At 50.3% G+C, this 20,372-nt stretch overlaps 1 protein-coding gene across 3 annotated transcripts in view; it reads right to left on the reverse strand.

Moving 5' to 3' along the window:
- LONRF3 (LON peptidase N-terminal domain and ring finger 3) overlaps window positions 1-17,282 on the reverse strand; it is a 33,465-nt gene extending 16,183 nt beyond the window's left edge. The window contains exons 1-6 of one of the 3 annotated variants that reach the window (XM_012653532.1): window positions 14,960-15,568; window positions 13,444-13,562; window positions 10,018-10,140; window positions 5,902-6,057; window positions 3,349-3,613; window positions 2,474-2,564 (exon numbers count right to left, since the gene is read on the reverse strand). In XM_012653532.1, coding sequence (XP_012508986.1) covers window positions 2,474-2,564; window positions 3,349-3,613; window positions 5,902-6,057; window positions 10,018-10,140; window positions 13,444-13,562; window positions 14,960-15,095 — 890 coding nt within the window. In that variant the 5' untranslated portion in view covers window positions 15,096-15,568. Of the gene's footprint in view, window positions 1-2,473; window positions 2,565-3,348; window positions 3,614-5,901; window positions 6,058-10,017; window positions 10,141-13,443; window positions 13,563-14,959; window positions 15,569-16,295 lie in introns of those variants that run through there. The other 2 variants (XM_012653530.1, XM_012653531.1) reach the window with 2 other exon arrangements.
- Window positions 17,283-20,372: the final 3,090 nt, after the last annotated feature.

Consider the following 20,372-nt stretch of genomic DNA (forward strand, 5'->3'; position numbering starts at 1 on the left):
TATCTTTACTCTGAGACTCTCTCCCCCAAAGACACACGAGGCTAGAGAACCTCATAATAATGCTAACAACAATAAAAAGGAGAAAAACACTAAAGAGAGGTGGAAACAGGAACTTTTCAAGACTGTAATAATTCAAGCTAAAGCACACATATGAAATAGCTACTGTCAATATCTGATAGACAAACCCTGTTGGAAGGGGAACTACATGTTTTTGACCAAGGGCTTCAGTTTTAAGAGTCTTAAGATCAAAAATGCTTTCTAGATTTGGCAGGGTCTTATCACCATAAAGCAGTGAGAGTCCGGCCATAACTTAGCAGCCTATAGAACAGCTACTCCAGGCAAAGATGAATTTTTGTTTTGAAGTCTTACTTAAAACAGGGGGGACAGGATAAGGGAAATAATGGCTTTTAAAGTCAGAGTGAGCCAACTGGAAGGGGGTCTTATCCTCTTCGTGTTTATTTCTTGGACCAAATTTTGAACCCTTCTTCAAAGCCCCCTGTTGAGATCAGGGACAAACAAGATGAAAGGGAGAAAGCAGAGGAAGAGGAACAAAAGAACTTAAACCTCAGGATTCTTAGCCCTCAGAGAAAACACAAACAGGATGAGTCTGTATGTTTGACTTCCTGCCCCTGGATGTTGGCGGGAGTCTTAAGGAGGATAAGTACAACAGAGACCTGGTCCCTCTGAGCAAGCAAAATCAAGTCTACCCCGCAGCTCGCGCCATGGGCTTAGAGCCACGATGGTGTTACCTGTGGAGGCCCATTTCTCTGTTTGGCAGCAGGGTTTCTCTATGTCAGACCTTTGACATCATGCACCTGCCACTCTGTTGTGAGGGGGTGAGGGAAGCAGTGAAGGGGAATTGCTTATATAGCCCCTCCCCAACCTAGCCCACGCCACCCAAACAAAGCCCTAATGGTACATGTAGCATGGCGCTTCTACATTCCATCTACCGAACCATTCATTATCAGGTCTGCCCAAGCTTATGAGCAAATCTGATAACTACAGTTTTTTTAAGAGAAATTAAAAGTCTACATGTCAGATAACAGCTGCCTTACTCATTTTGATTCATACGACAAGAAATGTCATTCAAAATACAAATGCATGCGATTGATATGAAAAGCATATGTGCTCATAAAGGACAAGAAAACATCTGAGGAGTCGCTGCTGGCTGGGTCCCACTGTGTGCTGTACCAAAAGACTTTTCTTGACATCTTGTCTCTTGGGTCAACCATCTCAATTTTATACAAATACCTCAGCCTCCTCTTAATGCTCTTTTGGAAAACAGACATGTTTGAAAATCTGCTGAAAGCTATAGACCTTGCCCTGGAAACACACACACACACACACACACACACACACACTTCAGGACATTCATAGATCTATTAGAATCCATACATAGAACCTCCTCAGGGTTCCATGGACCCCAAACCTCTAGTCTAGAAGGAAAAAAATAGTTAACATTTATTGAGTGCCCACTACATGCCAGGCACTATTCTAAGTGTTAAATAGATTTTCTCAATTAATCATAACAACCCCTTGGGGGAGATATTACTGTTCTCTATTTTACTGATGAGTAAACACTGTTAGAGAATGTCACTTGTTCCAGGTCAAACAGCCAGTAAATGACAGAGCCAGAGTTCAAACCTTGGCTTTGGAGCCTCTCCTCTTAGCCACTAAGTCACAGCTGTGAAATGAAACAACTGAAAGTAATTACAAAAAATTTTATGTGGTCACACACACTATGATCATAGCATCTTTCGTTTTCTGGGTAGGGGCTGGGGGTAGGGGAATGTAGATAATTTGCCTGTCCAGAGATCTGAGAAAGTAGAGATGATGTGGCACTTTTAGTTGGAGGGGAGATGCTTGACCAACTATCTCATGCCCACTACTAACTTTTATTAATAGCACAACACAAAACAAAAGTTAGTCAGGCCCTCTACTTGGCTTTCAAAGAATAGGCCTGTGATATTGACATTAGCCCTTAAGCTTTGAGTTCTTGATCCAGTAATTGAGATTAGTTCCAGGGTCACACACTTAAATATTTGAATACGGGCCAAGAAAGTAATGCAAATGTGAGACACAGGCTGGTATAAGGCAGTGGGGGCGGGGATGTGGCCAACCAGGGACAGCATGTCCTATCTCCAGACATTCACATTTAACAAAAACAAACCTCATGAGAGCCAAACAAAAGACATATTCAGCCCATGGGCCATCAGTTTGTGACCTCTGAGTAGACCTTTCCCTTCCCACTCTCCAGGTATTTCCAAGTCAGGAGTCAGGAATGCAGGGAATGTAGTCTGTGGGCTACATTGGACACAAGCTGGCCCATGTGACAACCAATGTAGTGATTTCCATTTTGTTAGAGCCATGCTTTCATGTGCTAACCAACCAAGCAGTAGGTCACTGGTGGAAAGGTCCAGGCACCAGAGAGGAGAAAACATCAGGCAGTTAAGTGACAGTACACATCACATACCTCATACACAGGGAGCATTCAAGGTCAGATGCGTCAAAAGATGCAAGTGGAATACTAAGAACTGGTTTGGCCCCCGGATCAGCAGGAGGATCTGTGATTTAGAAAGCAATAAGTCAGAGTTGGACCAACCTCGGTTTCACAGACAGTACCTCTGGGGCAAACAAACCCAATTTATTTTTTAATTTGCCACTCTCAACACCTCCCAGAGAGTTGATTTAGGGGCCACCTGAACCATTAAGAATGAGATGCCTTGAAGCAGGCTCTCAGAGGTTTCCAGCAGCTCCCAGAGAAAGAGAAGTGCAAGTCAGGGAATGTCCAGGAAGCCTGTGGACTTCATTCAAATGCAACAGGCATCTCGCTCAACAGCAGAACCAGCAGCAACTCCATGGACTGAGCCAGGCCTTGAAAGCTGAAACTGAATCTGGCACTGCTAACCTGTCTTGGAAAGACACTAAGCTGCAGCTACTGCTTCTCAGATACCTACCTATGGGAACACAACTGGGAATGAGCAGCATGAGGCCTGACCTAATTTCCCTCATCCTACATTCCTAGAATGGGGCTGGGGGTAGTGACAGGTTGGTCTGGAAGGAAATGGCATTGTCAAGAGCATGAGATGTCATTACTTGATACTATGCTTCACCTGATGCCTTGGCTTTCCATTGTAATTATTATTGAGTGCTTACAGTGTGCGTGGCCCATGCATGATCTCACAGAAACCTCACAGCAACCCCTGAGGTCACACAGCGGGTAAGTGCCAGAGCTGGGTCACATACCCAGAGCCTGACGAGCCCCCAGGTGGAGGGTAAGTAACTTGCATAGATTAGTGAGCCCAGGCATCTTGTCCAAGCTACTTTCTCCCTGGGTGGAGGTGGTACCTTGCTTGGAGGATTTATTAGGCACCTCCATGTCTTCTTGTGGTTCAGTTTGGCAATGTTTCCTTTTCTTTTCCTGGCATTTGCCAGTCTTGATGGAAGCAGCTTCTGGAGAGGTAGCATCCTGCTTCTCCTCCTCTCCTTCCTGGGTTTTCATGTTGTCTTGTGGCCCATCCACCTTTACTTTAGCTGGGTCCAGCAGGCTGCCGCCATCTCCCCTGGCTGCTGCTTCCTCCTGACTAGAACAATGTGGGAGCTCCTGATTTTCCTGGATGAAGAAAAGGCCAAATATCAGAATCTACTTAGGACCAATATTGTCCTATGATATTCCTACCCAGAGGGAACAAAGAGAAAACTATATAGCCCTGATCCCCACCCCTGATCACTTAGTGGACACACAGCTCAACTGAGGGGCAGACATAAGGCAAATTTCCCACTTCCTGTCCACACAGCATCTGCAACAAAGGCATGCCGAGCTTGGGTGAAGTTAGGGAACTTCCCTAGGCAAGGACAGAAAGGTGTGTAAGGGCAGAGGCTCCTTGGGCAGTGGTTGAAAGAGGAATTGTGAGAGATAGCACCAGTCCCCTCCTATCCAGATCATTCCCCAGTAACCATTTTAGGGAAACCAAGGCATGCAATGAGAGTAGATCCTGCCACCCAATACCTCCTCTCACCCTCACCACCATTCACAGCCACGTACAATCCCCAAACTCCAACTCCAGAAGGACTTTGGGTAGGGCTTTGGCACAGGTCTGTTCACGGGCCTGCCAAGTCACCACATGCTCCAGAGCTATATGTTACACTTGTCAAATGAACAAGGGACAAACTATTCCTTTTATGAGATTTTGGATGAAAAGTCTGAAAAAGAGACAAAATCATGGCAAAAAAAAGCGCAATAATGTCTCTAGCCTTTTCAAGAATTTTTGCTCAGGAGAGGGATATTTGAAAATGGATCTACAAATAAATCCAATGACATGTTTATGCAAATTTACCTGCAGAACCCCTTTATAATCTACATCCATAGTCTACAGGTCAAAATGTTTATCTTGTCATTTCCCTCCAATGCCTACCAAAAAAATTTGGTAGCTGGATGAAAAAGAGGAGCACACAATTGGGAGAAAACAATGAGGTGAGGAGAAAAAGGATGTGAGTTTTCTGTCTCTAACCTGGGGAGTTCAGGTTTTCTCCAGCACCATGGCAATACTACAGTCTTCACTGTTCATGAGCCCAAGCATTGTCCACACAGGAGGACACTGCTTTGCAAAGCAAAGTTTAAGCAGAAATCCAATCCCTGTTCCCCAGCTGGCTCACACTGGAAAGCCAGAGCTGCTCTTTTTCTTCATTTTGGATTGAGCTGCAATTAGAAGTCACTCCAGGCACTTTGGTTCAGTATTAGCATTCTCAATCATGTAATGGTGATCTCAAACAATTATTGAAATCACTAGGAGTTCTCTGATTTCAGGAGATACTCTAAGACTACCATCCCCAACCCCCGGGATGGGACAGGGACAGTACCGGTCAGTGGCCAGTTAGCACAGCAGGAGGTGAGCCGCACCCCATCGATCGCATCACTGCCTGAGCTCCACCTCCCCCCCGCATCCCCGCCCCCGCCACCTGCAGTCTGTGGAAAATTGTTTTCCACGAAACCAGTCCCTGGTGCCAAAAAGGTTGGGGACCACTGCTCTAAGTTCTGACTTTTAAAAAAAATTCAGGCACACATGCACTTTATTCTTTCTCCAGAGTAGGCAGAGAAGCTGGGAAAACATGAGAGCCCAGGGCTTACATACAGGGTAAGAACATTTGGCACAAATGGAGGGGAAATTGCTCCCCAAAGGTGCCCGGGCATTCAATGCTAAACTCTGCACTCGAGTCTGAACCTCTGAGCCCCAGCTTCTGCCCACTTACCCTGCCAGGAAAGCCAGGGCCCAGAGCCCATCTCTCTGTGTTCTGTTCCCTTGTGTTCAAAGAAAGGCACAAATATGTCTCTTCCTCCCAAGAATTTCAACTCAACATTCTTCCCACCATCTCTTTTCTCTTAGCTGCAACAAATATGCAGTGGAAGCCTACTTATGTGTAAGACATAGTGCAGGAATATGAAATTATCTCCATTTGGGGATCAAATGGAGTTGTCTTTGCACAGGGATCTGTTTTGGTGCTCAAAGGCCAGCAGCTTGAACAAACAAAATGCCGGAAAGGAGGGGTTGTCAGGCCCTCTTCCCAGGCTCCACCCCGAAGCCTAGAAACCCACCCCAATTGTATGGTCTAGGGGCAGTGGGCCAATTCCTTTCCGGTTCTATCAAATCTCTCTCTCAACTAGATGTGACCAAGAACTAAAAAAATAAATGTAATAAATAAATAAATAAACTCTGGGACCATGCCTGAAATTTGCAACTGTATCTTTAAGAAGTAATGTTCTTAGCAAAGAACACAACCACTAGTGACTCCATTTCTTCTTTCTCAGGAACCAAAGTAGGAGAGGTAGGGCTCACTCCCCATGTTTGCCCACAAAACAGCCAAATGAAGCGTCACGAGCGAGCTGGGTGAGTTGAGTTTTACCTGTGACAACTTTGGTAGATTATGGCTGGTGCCTTCAGTAGCCATTGACTCTACGTGTTCCTTTAATCTAGGGTGAGGTGCCAACAGCTTCAGGATATCGGGAGAATGTTCCTGAGAATCCCCCGGGAATGATGGTGAAAAGAAACTAAGGAGAAGCTGTGACATAAAACAGAAGACTTCACTACTTAAGTTTCTACAGGTGCTCAGGTGAAGGGGGCAGGGGAAGGAGGGGGCAGGGGGCACAGCTTGCAGGGCAAAACTTGGACCAGTGGCCCCCGACACACCAGGGCAGGGGTCCTCATTTCAGTGTGCATCAGAATCACCTGGAGACCTTATGGAAAATCCAGGTTCCTAACTCCCACTTCCATCTCCCCCAGGTCTGAAGTGTGGCCAAGGAATCTGGATTTTTAGAAGGCACTACAGATGCCTTTGTTACCTAGCCAAGGTTAAGAGCGACCACTCTGGTGCTACCATTCCACAGAAATATCTGCAGTGGGATTTTAAAACCCATCTATGAGGAAAGAGACAAGGGAGGGGAAGTCAGGAGAGAGACCTCACTTGGGGAACCTGGAGTGTCCATAACACCCAAGTGGGTAGAAATCTACAAATGTCTCCTAGATTCCTCACTGTTTCTTTTCTCTGCCTACCCATTTTGCTTCTTCCTCCCCCCAACATCACCCCTGGATCTTTAATCCCTTCAGAGCTGGGAACCTGAGCACTAAAGTGTTAGGAACGGCAGAACCCAAACTTCTTCCCTCTTCTCCCAGCCTCACCTCCCCCATTCTGGCTTTCACTTTCCAGAGAACGTTAGGTTAAGTTCAAGTACTGGGGGCAGGCAGGTTCCTATCTATTACTGGTTTCCCTTGCAATTGGATAAGCTGGGAGGGTAGAGTGAGAAGAACCAGAAAGGACTGGGGGTCAAAGATGTGTGTTCTAGTGCAGGCTTCACCATTAGCTGTTCACATTCTTGATTCAATTTCCCCTTGTGACAGCAGGGATTATGGAAAAAAAAATATATATATATATAGTGTATATATATATAGTGTAACATGTAATACAAGGAGGGCAGGTCACTTGGCTTCTAAAACATGCTCAAGTGTTTACCACCTAGCAGTACCTGCAGTGTCTGGAGACCTACTACAGGATGCTCTACGCCCTGGTTCAGGGTACGTAGTCAGGGTATTCAGTGATCAGTGGAATTTGACAGAATATGAAACTCCAGTTTGATTTATTCTCTGGCTGGCCCCCAGCAGTTTCTTTCATGATGTTCCTTCAGATGCCAGCACTCACCATGTAGCCAAACCCTGTTCAGCCTTCAAAGCCCCGCTCAGTGCTGCCTTCCCTTACTACTCCAGTCTCCCTGCTCTCTCCTGTCCTTTCATGTTCTCTACTGCACCACAATATAGCATCTTAAATGACACCATCTTGTGTTATCCTGGAATTGCACCACAGATGTAAGTCTTTCTCTCCAACCAGATGGCTGGCTTCTGCAGGGCACGTAACAGATGCCCTATAAACACTCATCACACTGGATGGAATTGAATTAAGACGCTTATCCATCCCAGGGCCCAGGGACAGGCCTAGAATTCAGGCCCAAAGTCCTCATACAGATCCTTCCAGCTCTAGGAAATCCACTTCCCATGTATGAGTTGACAAAGAAAGGAGTGAGAGGGGGAGGTGCTCACAGTGCCCCAGGCCATCAATGCCAGCTGTTAGAGGTCCCTCCTCCACAGGAGCCACAGCTGGCCCTCAGAAACCCTGCTGAGTGGCCCAACAGGACCAACCTACTTCTAAGGCAGTCTTCCTGGAATTCTCCCAAAAAAAGCATGATGCTCTTCAGCGGCAGCCACGCAGCATCCCAAGGTACAAGGATGAAAGGGCAAAGGGCAACGGGAGGGAGAAGTAGGCTGAGAGGAGAAATCAAAGGAAATAAAGCAGAAATAACAGCAGCATTTCCCTTCTTCACTCTGCTACCTAAGATCTCTCTCTAGGCCTTCTCAATGGCTTTGGAAAACAAAAGTTGGGGTCAACTCTCAGTGAGAATAATCATTCCACATGATTGAAAGTCAATTTCACTTCAGTGTCAGCCTTAGAAAGGCCCAAATAGGTCCAGAAGGAAAAGAAAAAAGAATCTGAGGTAAAAACTAACACTTTTTCAAAACCATTGGCCTGTGAGTTCTAAGGCAGCTTATTAAGGCCAAGTGAACCTGGACCATCTCTGTCAAATCTTTAGCCCTGAAACTGGAATGATCAGTAAACAAGCACAATTAAGGTCTCTCAGTGTTCTTAAATGGCTGCCAAGACCTCATCAAACTCAATGGAAATTAGCCTCTAAATTTTCACACTAGTTTCAGAACTCCATGGCACTCACCATGAGCATATGCTCACTTGTATTGCCTGGCATTCATATTAACAAATGCAAGATTGTAACCTCCTTGAAGATGGAGACTGTGGCTTACGCCTCTTTGGGTCTCCTGAGCTTCACAAAATGTCTTGCCTCCTGTTAGGCAGTTGTGGAAATGATAACAGCTGATCTATAAAAACAGCCTGGAAAGAGAGGTCAACCCAACTAATGATACCAGAACTTCTGATGCCAACTGGGAAATCGACAAACAGGAGTAAAGAAACCATTCATCTTTGGGCCAGAGACCTGCCTCTGCTGGCCGAGGCATTTGCACACTCTTTCCTTGAAGTCGAAGTTTTTCCCACTGCCTTAGTCCATCCCAGAACTAGATAATTCCATTGCTTCTTTTAACCCAGCCCCACCAGTGAGTGATGAGACCCTGGAGATGGCCTTGCGGGACAGCAGGATGGCGGAGCAGCTAAGACCAGGCTTTGGAAGAAGACAGAGTTGAGTTTGAATGCTTTCCCACGAATCGCTAGCTGTGTGACCTCAGGAAAGTCATCTATCTCATCTGTACATGGGGATAAATAACTGTACCTACCCTCATAGGGATGCTGGAGGGTTTAAATTATATCTTCCATACAAAGTGCCTAGCACAGTGCCTGGTGCAGAGGAAATACTCAACAAATGTTAGCTATTCTTCCTCTTATTATTATTATTACTCACACCATGGACTACACTTAAGATTTGAGGAAGGATCCACAGCTTGGAGCAATTCTCCCTGACCCATGTTCCTCTTAAACACACCTTGTCCACATACCCAAACCAGTTCAAAGCAACTTCTCAGAAAGGAAATCCTCTGTGAAAGACAGAAAATCCAGAGCCCAGTTTCCCCTAGTTCATTGATTTTGCTAAAGCTTCCTCTCTAGAGCCTTCAGAAACCAGTCCTGTCTCTTGCTCCAGCATCCGCTACTCCAGTAAACCACACTGGGGCAGAAGCCTTGGGGCCTGGTGGTAAATAGAGACTGGGGCACAAGAAGAGCGGAGATGACCACCGACTGTGAGCATCCAATTTCCGGGCCAATGAGCCAGACACCAGGAGAGTAAATTACAAAACAATAAACAACAAAGCCCACGAATTGAAGATCTGTGAGCCTTCACTCACATTCTCAGTATTTCATGCAAATTTTTTGGTAACAATCACATACTCCTGGGACCCAAGAGTTGGAATGATTGTTTGGATTATATTATAATGGTCTCTGCCTTGCATCTGTGAGACAGTGTGTTTTATTTCTAGCAAAGGAGTTCTGTGTATGGCAGGGGAGTTGGGACCACCAAAGTCCTTTCCCAGGAGCTGGCTGTCCTGTGCGGCTAGAGAAACTGTGATTCAGGCAAAGAAAAGTTATACAACTGCAGGCAGCCTTACACCCCAGATCAACAGCTAGAATCTCCTCTGGGACCCTCAATCCCCATGTTAAATTGCTTAGTTTTGGTTTTTATCCCACCGACAATCCAGACGGTGGGAAGCAAGAACATTCCTCATAGGCTCCTACAAAAAAGCGGGAACTGGCCAATCTGATTGACACACCAGGAGGATGGTGTTGGTGAGCAATCACTTAGCACTTGTTTCTCCCTCTCATCCCCTTAACCCAGGGAACCACCCACTCAGGACCCCAAATGCCAGGGAGGGCAGCACCCTAACTCCCCTCCCTAGAGAAGACAGAGAGGTGAGGGTCCATTAGGCAGATGGACCTGATGTCATTTCAACTCACCCTCTGGGCTTCAGATCTTGCTCTCTTGTTCTTTCCATCGAGGGACACACAATAGAGAAACTCTCTTAGTGCTTCCTCCACCTTGCCTAGGGTGGCTAACGCTTGGGCTTTTCTAAAGTGTGCCTGGAAGAAAACAGTAGCATTCAGCACCATTTGATTCACCTTATTAATGCTGCTACTATTAATAACAATCATTAAATACTGACTGAGCACTCACTATTGTGTGAAGTGTTTTTAAAGGACTCTCTTATCTACAGCCGTAAAATGTGGGCAGCTGTTCTGAATCCCAAAAAAAGTAACGTGCCCAAAGTAACACAGCTGGTAAATTGTGGAATCAGGGTGTGAACCTGGGACTGACTGATATCAAAACCCGTATTCTTAACCACTGTGCCTTGCTACCTTGTCTCTGCCCCACCATTGTATGGAGGTATCACCAAATGTAGCAAGAGCCCCCATTTGACCACATACTAACTAGCTTTCAAGGCCTGCCCAGATATGCCTTCCTTTGAATTAGTGTGTCGAGCAGAGATCCAGTGTGGCTTGAGTGAGCACCTAAACTTACTGATCATTTTTCAGAAGGGGCCAAGAGAAGGGAAATGATCTCTCCAAGACCTCAAAGGTAGCTAGAGGCAAAGCTAGAGTTAGAGCTGTGGTCCTAGGACTCCCAAAATGCTTTTCCCCACAAAGCAGGCTGCCTTTCCGAGGACTAAGCAGGGATTGAGCAAATATTTTCACTCCTAGGGGCTCAGCTCACTTCTGCTCCCTCATCATGTCTTTAAAAAGTATAAAGAAGCTCATGGCTCCTCAGGCTCCAAGCCTGACTGCCCAGGGAGAGACACAGTAGGGAGATCAGAGGAGCATCCTGGGGAAGAGGAAAGAAGATAAAAATAGAAGGGGAGAGGGCCGCCTTTTGTGTGCCTTGGGACAGGTGGCCATTTGCAACTTGGCTTGGAGGGCATTTCACTTGAGTCACCCAGGCCACCCGTTAGTAGCCTGCTCCCCACTCCCTTGCCTCCATGGCTGACCCTAAGTCTAACTTGGTGAATGAAACAATCCAGGTCGCAGCTGCTGGGCACTCCCCTGCCTCCCCTGCTAACAGGCCTCTGCAGGCCCGGGAGCCCTCAGGCTGTGGCCTGGCTATAGGGGCTGGTGGAGCTGCCTTCTTGGGCAGTGGCCCCTGCTCCAAACCTCTTGGGGACCTCTCCATATGCCCCCACCTCTTTCTGGAGCCTAATCTTGGCTGACATGGACGCTGATGTCCTCCCTTGTTGCTCCTCCCAGCAGCGTTTACCAGGGGGCTCCTGGAGAAAGGCTTGCATAACACTGCAGGGCAGCCACGGGCGTAAGTGTAGGGAGACTGGAGAGACCTCTGGGATCCCACTAATCATGCCAAGCAGCAGCATCCCATCTGTTCCCCCTGCTCAGGGCAGCCAACTCACCCCACTGAGAGCTGTGCCACCTATGGGGTATGTTGAGTACCACTGAGCCCTGGCAGCATGGCTGGAATAGGGCTGCCAGGTGAACCCCCTCCTTTGGGGCATTTCACATAGAAATGATGGGAAATATGCAAATCAGGGTATGAGGTGGTTTTGAATTATATGCATCAGTTCAAGTCTTCTCTCAACCTCCAAGACAAGTTCTCTTATCACTGCCCCCACCACTTACCCCACCACTGTGGGGAAGCGACACTCCTGTTTAATAATTCCACCAACTCTTCCTTCACGGAGAAGTGACTTTTCCCATTTCATCCAAAATGCTCCATTGCTTCTCAGCCCTGCTTCCCCCATGCTGTCAAGGCCCTAGGCCCTAGGCTTAGGGTGGCAGTGGAAAAGGGTTGCAAGGGAAGTCCTCTTACCGCCAGGCAGCTCTCTGACTCGTACTGCCACAAGACCTAAAATGCCCCCACTGAAGCTCCCTTGGGTTAAGACATGAGCATTAAATTCTAAATGTGTTCCTTAGGAAAGAGAACATACTAATCCACCGTCTCTCTTGAAAACCTCATGAAAGAACATGTATGAGTTCACCTGACATCAATGGCAGAGTATACTGCGCTTTACCTGAAGTTCCCAGTTTCTAAAAAATTCTGATAATCCAATATTTTTATAAGCTTGACATCAAAAGTCATTAGGTGACAAAATCTGACCTAACAATGTAAAGTGTTTTAAAATATTTGTCCCACTCAGTGTGAATTTTCATGTCATTTGCTGCCGAAATAGTGTGTTTGATTATGGGGGGCTGTCCAGAGTTCACTGAGGATATTATCTAATATATAGTCTTTCTAAAATCTAAAACATTCTGGATTCTGAACACATCAAGTCCCATGAGATTCAAATAAGGGATCATGGACCTGAACTTGGATAAATTGGTTTTCTGAGGAAGGCATCCTTGGGTTGTGTAGAGAGAGCACTACACCAAGACCCACAAACTTTGTAACTTGCAGAACGTCTTCTCGGCCATGTTCACCTTTGGTCCTCACTGCATCCCTTTGAGGCAATCAGGGCAGTTAGCAACAGCTTCATTTTGCAAACAAGGATACGTGGGGTTCAGAGAGTGAAGACACTTCCCCATGGTCACTTAGGTTTCAAGTAGTAGAGCACAGGCTTAAATTTAATCTTCCAAACAAAATTTTGACATGTGGCCGAGGGCCAGTCCTGAGGCCAGACAGCAATGCAGAAAGTGACACTTTGCATCCTGGCATCCCGAGAGATGCCTAGGCTGTCTTTCTTTCCACCCCCCATGTGACCTAAATGCTTGGGGATACCGGCAGGCCAACTGACTATATTAAAGTCTTGAAATGGCACAACCATTGTGTGAGTGTGAGGATCTCTTCAAAGAAAGCTGGCTAAGCTCCCAAGGATCCTGGCTCAGTAGAAGTTCAGGAGGGCCAGGCCAGCAATACTTCTCCCACCCTCCTCTTTCCAATGTTCCTGGAAAATGTCAATGATGATGATTGTGATAGAAAACATATATAAAATGCTATGTGCCAGGCACTGCTGTAAGCACCTTACATATATTAGCACATGTAATCCTGACAACAACTCTATTTAGTGGGTGCTTTGAATATCTCCATTTTACAGATGAGGAGATGAGGCTCTGTGTGGTTAAGTGATTTGTCCAAGGCCACACAGCTAGTAAAAGCAGCAGAGCTGAGAAATAAACTCAGGCAGTCTAGCTCCCAAGTCCATATTCTGGAGAGTCTCAAAGCCCAGGCTGCTCTGCAGATTGTCAGTTGAAGATTGAATTGGGGAAGAATCCAGTTCTCTTGCAGACCTGAGTCACCCCTTCCCAAGGGCCCCCCAGCTCCTTTGCAAAGCCTTCTTTCTGCTCTTCTTGAGCTCTAGAGTCCCTACTCCCAGGGAGGCAGCCCTTCCTGACAATTCCTGTCTATAGTCCAACTCCTTCCCATCTCTCCCATCCCGCACTCACCTTAAAACCCATTGGGCGGAGCTTACATGCTATTTCTGCATCATGTAGTGCGTCCTCATGAGATTCCAAGGTGAAATAAATTTGAGACCGGTTACTATAAAGCAAGTGGTCATTCGGAGCTGCCAAAATGAGAGGGGTAAAAAACCTTATTAATGGCCCCCGGTACAAGCACGTGATAAGTCCTGTATGAGGATGGATCTTGGGCAAATGACAAGTTATCCAGGACTTTTCTACTGGGGATATAAAGGGTTAGGTTCCATTTCCAGTCCACGTGCTGCCCTGCCTTCCATACCTCCAGCCACTCTGAGTCTGAGCTTCCCCAACAAAGAAGTAATATTACTCTCACAAGCAGTTCATTAGAGGCCCTGTGGTGTCAGCGGTGCATTTGAGACTTTGACATAGAGGAATCCCCAGCACCCTGCCACATGGCTCATGCCTGGCAGACTGGTTTTGGAGTGAGGTATCACCAACAAGGAAATAGGCCAGGGAGGAAGAAGAAGAATATGGCCAGATGTGACCCCTATCTGGACCACCAGGAAGACAAATCCAAGTTAGTCTTCTACAAGGGAATGACTGGTGACATTAGCAACATCTCTCTCTACAAAACCCAGCACATATGAAGCTTCCCTGAAGAAAACGGAAATACATTCACAAGGTCCCATCCTCTCATTACAGATGGCCAAATGTGAATGAGTCTGGACAAGGTTTCTGGGAATAAGGTGAAGCTCTCTCTCACCAGCGCTCTGAATCACTAGATGCCAGAGCTGGACAGGTGTTTAGAGATCATCTGACTCAACCAACCCATTCTTCAGATGGGGAAATCAAGTCCAGAGAGGGCAAGGCGTCTGCTCAAGGTCACACAGGTAGCTGCTCAGAGTCACTGATAACTAGTCAGACTTTAAAGCTTTGAAGCTGGAATGGGGGCAGGTTCCTTTTTCTCATGGTGGGTACAGTACTTGGAATAATACAGAGACACTGGCCATCTTCCAGAACAAAGATAGTCTTTGTTGGGGAGGCTCCTTTCCCCTTAGAAGGGTGAAGCTGGTCTTGACATTTTCGCCCTGACTACTCTGAGGGGATTGACAAAGGTGCAAGGCAGAACCTCTGTGGAAATGAGGTGGCAGCAATAGAGGAGGGGATAAGGTTTTCCTGGCCCTTGGGGGATGGCCGAAAGGAAGGGAACCTCCCTTGGAGATCTGGGCATAAGTGGCCTCCACCTGTCTCATTCATATTGCCCTGCTCTTCCCCAAGGTCTGGGCTCCAGCTTCTGCTGGCAACAGGCTTTGGAGGTTTTTTCCCCAGGGGTGTGCTGAGGGCTTGCTTGGGTGCCCATTACTTGCTCTTAAGACATTAGCAAAGAGTTTACAATCTTTTCTGTCTTTTCTCTTCTGTAGCACACTCCAGCCGAGTGGCAGCGCACAGTGTGCCTTGAGACAGGGAGTGGGTGGGGGAGCCCCCTATCCCTCTGCTGCCAGCCTTGCCTAGTCAGCCCTCGTTCCTCCCCCTCCCCCATTACCTGTTGCAAGTTTGGGTGGAGATTCAACACGTGGAGACTCCAGCCTACCCCCTCCTCCACCCATCAGAGCCGAGCCCAGGGCACCCTCGGATCCCAGGGCCCTGTCTGCCCGGCCCTGCTGCCTTCTCCCTGGCATGCTTCGCCAGACACCGCGCCCCACCGGCCGAACTCCTGGCAGTCTGCCGGGGCTGGGCGATACTGGCTGGCGGCTCGGCGGCCACTTCCTGGGTCCAGGCGTGGGGCGTTGGGGAGAGTGGCTCCCTGAGGGAACTAGGGTACCCTAGTCCAGCTGGAGGTGGGGGGCCGCCCACATTGCCCTTGACACTGCAAAGCCCACCCAGCCCTCCCAGGCAGCACCGGAAAGCGGGACAGAGGCGCGCCCCATTCGTAGCCAGTGCACAGTCCCCGGGGATCCCCAAGCAGTTGCCTGGCTCAGTCTGTCGCCGGGCTGGCGGGGTTCAGGGGTTCCAGGCGAGGGCACAGGCTGCGGGCTGGCGGCGGGGGGAGCATCTATTTCAGCCGAGGATCGTGTGATAGGAAGCGGTGACAATGAGTCACAGGGCAGCGGGGCGAGAGCGCTCCCCCTCCCCCCGCACACGCTCGCGGGATGGTTTCCGAGGCGAGCGTGGCCCACTTCGGTTACCTCAGCCGTTACACAATCCCGCCCGCCCGCGCGGAGGAGGGGCCGCCCGGCCCGGGCCGCTCGCGGCCCTTATGCAACCAGTGCTCTCCTGACCTAATTCCACACCGGACCCACCCCACAGGGAGCCGCGGCCCCGGAAGGGACAACTCCCGGCGGCGGGAGCGGCAGACGCAGGCGCCGACCGGACATCTCCTGCCGGCAAGAGCCCGGAGGACCCCGCGCGAGTGTGGGAAGAGTGCAAAGTTCCTCTCCTGGCAAGGAAGGTGCGGGCAGGTGTAAGAGGGGGCCGGGCGTGCAGAGGGAGAGGGAGAGACAGAGAACGACAGCGACGGTGACACTGAGCAAGATAGAAACAGAGTGACAAAGAAGCGAAGAGACGGAGAAAAAGAGACAGAAACAAGGTGACACAGAAACAGAAGCTGAGAGGCACAGAAACACAAAAGCTAACAGGAGTCGCGGGAAAAGACAAAAAGCAACAGAGATAGACGGACACAGCCAAAGATAGCTAAAGAGGGGAAGACAAAGTCAGACAGGGAGCCACAGAGATCCTCCTCCCCCACCGGGCCACTGTCCATCCGTCTCCCGCCCCCTCCTCTGCCCTGGTCCAAGCCCCATCTCCGGCCAGGTTCATTCTCCCGCCCCCTCGCGTCGCCCGGAGCCCCAGCCCCGGCCCCTGTGGCGCGGTGGGCTCACCCAGCCTGACTGCCTCGTTGTACTTGAGCAGCGCCGCCTCCACCTGGCGCTCGCGGTACAGCCGGTTGCCCTCGTGCCGGAGTTGCGACGCCCGCGCCGGACCGGGGAACAACTTGCCGAGGAGGCCGCTGAGCACCACGTTGACCCGCAGCGGCGGCGGCGCCTGCTGCCCAGCCCGCCGGGACCCGCGCGCCCGCCCAGTGGCCACCATCAACGCGGAAAGCTTGACTCCGCACAGCGCACAGCGCCGGTCGGCTGCCCGCCCACGTTCTAGGCACAGTTTACAAAAGGTGTGGCCGCACGACAAGGACACGGGGTCTGAAAGAAATCCATGACACTTCCGACACTTAAAGCCGTCCCACACCTCGGTGGCCGCGACCGCTGCTGCCCCTGTCTCCTCCACCGCCACTACGGAGCTTGCACCGCTGCCCCCGTCCGGGGGCGCTGGCGCCGACGCCTCGCCTTGCGAGACGTTCTCCGCCAGGCAGCGCACCAGCTGCTCCAGCTGCTCGGCCACCAACTGCTGCCGCTCCGAGAGCTGTCTGTACACCTCGAGGGCTTCCCGGAGGCGCCCCCCGGACGCCAAGGCGTCGGCCTGCGTAAGCAGGACTTTGCACTCCGGCGTTGAGGTCCTCGGAGACTGATCCTGCTCCGGCTCCCGCGTCGGTAGAGGTGCGGGGCCCTCTGTAGCCATCTCCGGGTGGGGGCCCGTGTCTACACGGGCCGCCGATGCTACCCGCTCCGCCGGCTCCGCCAGCTCTAAGTTGCTCCTGAGCCCGGCGGGCAAGCTCAGCATCTGTTCGGTCTCAACTGAATCCATAGGGACAGGGACACGCGCGGGGAAGAGGCGTCTAGGGACCAGGGACAAGAAGCAAGGAGCGGTGGCTGGAGGAAATCGGGGCTGCCACGGCTGCCGTGCGGCCGAGCGCCGGGCCCTGCCGCGCCTCTAAGAGCTCCATGCCGGCCGCCCCGCGCCGCCTAATAACTGTCTTGTCTCAGCAAAGTGTTATATAAAACGGCACCACGTGACGCGCCGCCACGCTGCTCATTGGCCGGCGGCGGGGAAATTGTTACAAAACCAGACAGTTTTGTAACAGTGTTGCGCTTGCTTCTTTTGGCTTCGCTTTTCTTGGCTTCTTTTTGAGGTTGTTTGTGTTTACACTCCGCCTTATTTCCCCCTCACAACCTAGTTCCTTTCCAGAAGAAGCGGGGAAACCAACGTCTTCGCTCTGGCTTCTCCGTCGCCAAACCCCACCCCATCCCACCTCCAAACGGGCCAGCAAACAGGTTTCCTCTGCCAGCCGCTCGCTAGCGCCCCCTCACTCCTCCCGGGAGAGGCCGGTACCTCTAGGCATGTGGTCCGAGGGGTCTTCTGGGACAACGAAGGCGCTCCCTCCTGAGGGGACGCTGCTGTCTGCGAAGGCAAGAGGAGGGTTTAGCGGGGTACCAGTGAGTTCCGCTCTTTGCCCCGGGCCAAGAGCCCAGGGAGCCCCGCCCCGGCTCCTTGCCTTCCCTCGGGAGCCCCCCAAAGGTGGTGAGTGCGGGTTTTCTGAGGGCGCTTGGTCTTCTGTGCCGGGAGCGACTCAGAGTATTGGGTACGGCGGGCACAGGAGTTGGGCAGCGCTCGGGGGACAATGAAGGACTAGGGGAGAGGATGCGCTTGCCGGCTCGGCCCCGGAGGAAGGCGCCCCGCCTGGCCAGCTCTTTACCTCTCTTTTCCCAACGCCAGAAGTAGCTCTGGGGCGGCCGGCGTGCGCCCAGCTGGAGACGCACCCGGCCGGGCAGCCACTGGCCGGATGGGCGCGGCCGCCAGAACTCGGCCTGCTAGGGTCGGTGGGTACTCTGGGGGCGTGGGAGAATGGCGGGCGGAAGGCGCGAGCCAAGAGCGCTACTCTCGGGAGAAAGTCCGCAGATCCTAGCACAGCATAGCCGCCGACTGAGCTGTCTCGAGGTTCGCTGCTCCTGAGTGCTGAGTTCTGACATTGGCGTGTCACAGTGGGGGAGCTGTGCGGGAGTATGGCCGGGCAGGAGCCTAGGTACCTTGCTCACAATGGCTAGGGGGCTTCGACGGTGCCCTGCACACATCCAGAAAGCCAGAGTGGTGGCCAACCACACGTGCTGTTTTGTCTCCCTCCCACCCTCACATTTAGGACCAGAGCACAAATGAGAGACTTAGAGACCTAAAGGAATAACGCACTTCCCTAGGGTCGCACTGCTGCAAGCAGGAAAGCAGAGTTTGGGCTTGCCCCTAGCTCAGTTGGCCTCCAGAGCGGGTGGGCACTGCCTGAAGCAGAGGGACCTGAAGACCTACAGCTGGCTCAGCTGTGGCCACTTCTTAGCTGGGTTACCTTGGGAAGTCCCCTAAACTCTAGCTAGAAGCCGTCGTCTTTCTGTCTTCGCTTCTGAACAAATGTCAGAGCTGATCTCAGTTGGTAAGAAGTCATGTTTCAGAACTGGGGATAGCAGGCTCCTTCCGGGCTCTGAGTCTCTTTAGGTCATTAAACCCACCTTGAGTCAACACCAAGGTCCCAGAGAGCAGGTACTGTGCAGGGAGCCCTAGAGCCTCTCTCGAGTAAGATAGGACATGGGGAGACAGTCAGAGGGAAGAAGGAAAACATCACATAGGGGGGAAAAGAGACAAAGGAAAGAAATAAAGAAACTCAGAATGTAGCCAGGAAGGCATGAGGAACACATAGGGAAAATTGGCTTGAAGCCCTGGCTTTGTCATGATTTGTTATGAGAGCTCGGGCAAGTCCTCCAGGCCTTAGTCCCCCCTCCCATCTCCAAGATTCCCCTCCAGCCCTAACCGTGAGTGGCTTTGATCCTAAGACCAGATTTCACGACACCAACTCGATTACTTAAGTACAAATGTCTAGTCCAGATGCAGTGGGTGGTGGCTTGTGGGGAGAGGGGTGAAATCAGCAGCAGTAGTGGAAGGGCAGGGGTGGCTGGAAGGCTGTCCTCTTAGTAGGGGTCAGCTCTGAGCTAGGTTTTGAAAATACAGAAGTTGGGGACTGGCCAAGAGGCAGAGGAAGTGGCCATGCCAGGCAGTAGGGGAGAAGTTGGGGCTCTTGGTGACTTGTTGACAGACTGAGGAAAGCTCCTTTCACCCCTCAAGTTCCCTTGCTATCAAATGGGGGTCCCCAGCACTAATTATCTGCCTGCCTCTTCTGGCACCTGTGAGGAGGGAGAGTCTGTGGGGCAGGTAGAGATTTATACGAAAAGGCCACGAGATGGATAATGATGAAAACCTCTTAGTTCAAGAGCTGTATCCCTTTGCCATATCTAAAAATATAGATGTCTGTTCCCCAAAGTTGTTTTCCAGATGCAGATCTGGGATGTGCCTTGCTCCCTGGACCACCTTGACAAGTGAATATCTCCTGGGTTGATTTCCCTCCCTTGCTCTGCTGGCAGTGGGGAGGCAAGGAGAAGGCCAGGTCTGGTGGAGGGTCAAAGTCCTGTAGGCATGGAGAAGAGGTGCTCTCTCCAGGCAGCCCCTCTTGGCAGCTTCATGTGCATAAGGCTGACCATGAACTTGGTCAGGAATGTTAATAGCTGTCAGGGTGGTGCAGGACACTCAGGTGTAAAAGGCAGTACCACCCATTCACTGGCCAGACTCCACAAGAGTTTTACATCCTAATCAGGACTGTCTGTTGGATACCACCCAAATGGGTTTCTACAGAATGCTGGAAAACATTCTACAGGTTTTCTTTCCTTCTTTATTTAAGTTAAACAACATTACGTTGATACACCTTTATGAACCAACTCAGAAGTCTTCTGCTCAAAACTTCCTCCACTTTGCTCTTAGTAATTGGAGGCCCCTGGAAGGAGGGGAGGGGGAAGATTGACAATATCTTCTTTTCAGGTGCAAATATTCCCTTTGGTGTGCCTGGTTCCTCAAACCTTCATTTATTTCGCTAGGATCACCTTGTGGCTAAGGTTAACTGGGAAGAGAGAGCAAGAGTTGAGCTGCCTCTCATTTCCAACTAATTACAGCAGTAGTTTTCCAATGAGGCTCTGAGGAATCTTTCTGGGGCCCAGAGAAGACAGCAGGCAGGTCCCAACCCTACCTAACTC

The sequence above is a fragment of the Propithecus coquereli genome, unplaced genomic scaffold, assembly GCF_000956105.1.
Source record: "Propithecus coquereli isolate 6110/MARCELLA unplaced genomic scaffold, Pcoq_1.0 Scaffold422, whole genome shotgun sequence".
NCBI lineage: Eukaryota > Metazoa > Chordata > Mammalia > Primates > Indriidae > Propithecus > Propithecus coquereli.